At 57.9% G+C, this 2,107-nt stretch overlaps 1 protein-coding gene across 1 annotated transcript in view; it reads left to right on the forward strand.

Moving 5' to 3' along the window:
- SLC41A1 (solute carrier family 41 (magnesium transporter), member 1) overlaps positions 1-2,107 on the forward strand; it is a 15,031-nt gene that overhangs the window by 4,751 nt on the left and 8,173 nt on the right. Inside the window, exon 3 of the mRNA XM_010012193.1 lies at positions 291-398. Within this exon, the coding sequence (XP_010010495.1) occupies positions 291-398 (108 nt within the window). The remainder of the gene's footprint in view (positions 1-290; positions 399-2,107) is intronic.

Below are 2,107 nucleotides of genomic sequence, written 5' to 3' on the forward strand. Positions count from 1 at the left end.
GCCACTGCAGAACTCAGAGCGGGGCAGAGGAGAACCGGGCTGTGTGCTCAGGGACACACACGGGCCGTGGGTCAGTGACACTCGGTCCAAAGCAAAGGATTCCAACAGCCGGGAATCCTGCCCTGTTCCTGGCAGTGCTCAAGGCCAGGTTGGACACAGGGGCTTGGAGCAACCTGCTCTAGTGGAAGGTGTCCCTGCCCCGGGCAGGGGTTGGAGCTGGAGGAGCTTTAAGGTCCCTTCACCCCAGACCAGGCTGGGATTATTTACTGGTCTTTGTTTTACTCTTGCAGCACTGGGATGTCTTCAAGTACGTGACTGAGGTCTTCATCTTGGTACCTGCATTGCTGGGCCTGAAGGGGAACTTGGAGATGACTCTGGCCTCTCGCCTGTCCACAGCTGTGAGTATCCAGGGAGCTGAGGGAAGGGGGGAGCTGAGGGAAGAGGGAGCTGAGGGAAGGAGGAGCAGGACACCCGGCTGGGAAGGGCTGTGTGTGTGTGGTGCCTGGGCAGACACAAATCTGTTGGTGACTGCAGAGTTCAGCGTGCTGGGAAGGTGTCTTCATTCCACTGCACTGATCGGATTTGAAGGTTTAATAGTCCTTAAGCATTGCTGACAGTTCCCTTCCTTGTCCTGGCTGCTCGTGGGCCTGGAGGCACAGTGTGTGAGCTGGCTGTGGCTGTTTGAGCTCTTCCAAACTGGCTCGGACCCAGGTTTCTTCATGAGGAAGCTGGGTGCAGGCGTGTCGTTGAGCAGGCTGCAGCCAGCCAGGTTCAGGAGGGCTGGGGGAGCCTGGGGAGGATTGTGCAGCCAAGGCTAAAGCAGAGGGCACCTTGCAGTGAGAGCAAGCAGGGGGATTGGCAGCCTCTTGAAGTTGATGGAGAGCATGGCTGGGCATTCCTCTTGCTAGAATTCAGTCTGACTCCTGGGAAACAGTGAGCTCCCTGTGAGAGAAGGGGGCAGGCTCTGTTAGCTCCTCGGAGTTCTGGGTTAGTCCAGCTGAAAATGAATTGCTTTGTGTTTAAAGGCTTCTGTAACACAGCAGCGTGTCTCTGGAGCTGAGCTGAGATTGCCATCCTCTCCTCACAGGGCAATAACACTCCTTCCTTCTGCAAAGCATCTTCTGCTGGAGCATGACAAGTGACTGCCTGATGTCTGTTTCCCATGATGGGAGTAGGTATAGCTTTGAGCCTTACCTCTGCAAGGTGTTAGCTGCGTGCTGCCAAGCTCTGTCTCTCTGCTGTGAGTTGCCCCTGCAGCAAGCAGCCTGGTCTTCACCTTGACACTGCAAAGGAGGTGACGTGCCTTGGCCTGAGAGCACCACGCAGGAAGTGCACTGAGGTGTAGGGATGGAGACCTGTCTGCCTGGGTGGCAGCAGCAAGCAGAGCTAGCAGAGACTTTGGCTTAGCTTAGTTTAGCTCAGCATAGCATGGTCCCTCCCTCTCAGCCTCCCCCTTGCTGGCTGCTGCAGGACAGGGCACAGGAGAGTGTTGTAAAAGGTCTCTGTGTATCTGCTCTCCTGGGTCCCCTCTTGTTCTTCCATCTTGAGCAATGGGGAGATCCCAGCTGTGACTCTTTGCTCCTCAGTAGCTTCTTGTTGGCCTCTTCTCGAGGAGCATTCCAGGATGGCAGCAGAGCCAACGATTTGGGCTGTTCATCCAGCTCTGACACCGGTCCCTCTGTGTACCCGGTAGGATGCTGCTCATCTCCACTGAACAGTGGCATGTGAGCACCATGTTCTGTAGAGCCTGGGACAGTCCCCGCAGCCCTGGGCAGCAGGGGTGCAAACAGCATTTCCCTTGGCTTGCCCAGCGAGGGGGCCACCTCCTGGGGTTCAGCCCTCGCTCTGCGTCCCCCGCAGGAGCAGGGTGCTGAGCTGGGCCGTGGCCGCGGCCCCTTGGTGCTGGCCCCCTCTCCCCAGGTGCTGCTGGGCAGGACAGAGCTGCCCCAGCCCCGCCGTGCTCCGGTGCCAGGGATGGAGCCTGAGCTTTGTTTGCTCCTTCGTCCTGGGAAACAGCCCCCTTTGTTTGATTCACTCTCTATTGTTCGGGATCCTGCTGTCCCAGACACAGGCTGTGCTCCCTCACGGCCAGCTCGCTTCTGCTGAG

The sequence above is a fragment of the Nestor notabilis genome, unplaced genomic scaffold (genome assembly GCF_000696875.1).
Source record: "Nestor notabilis isolate BGI_N333 unplaced genomic scaffold, ASM69687v1 scaffold17363, whole genome shotgun sequence".
Classification (NCBI taxonomy): Eukaryota; Metazoa; Chordata; class Aves; order Psittaciformes; family Psittacidae; genus Nestor; species Nestor notabilis.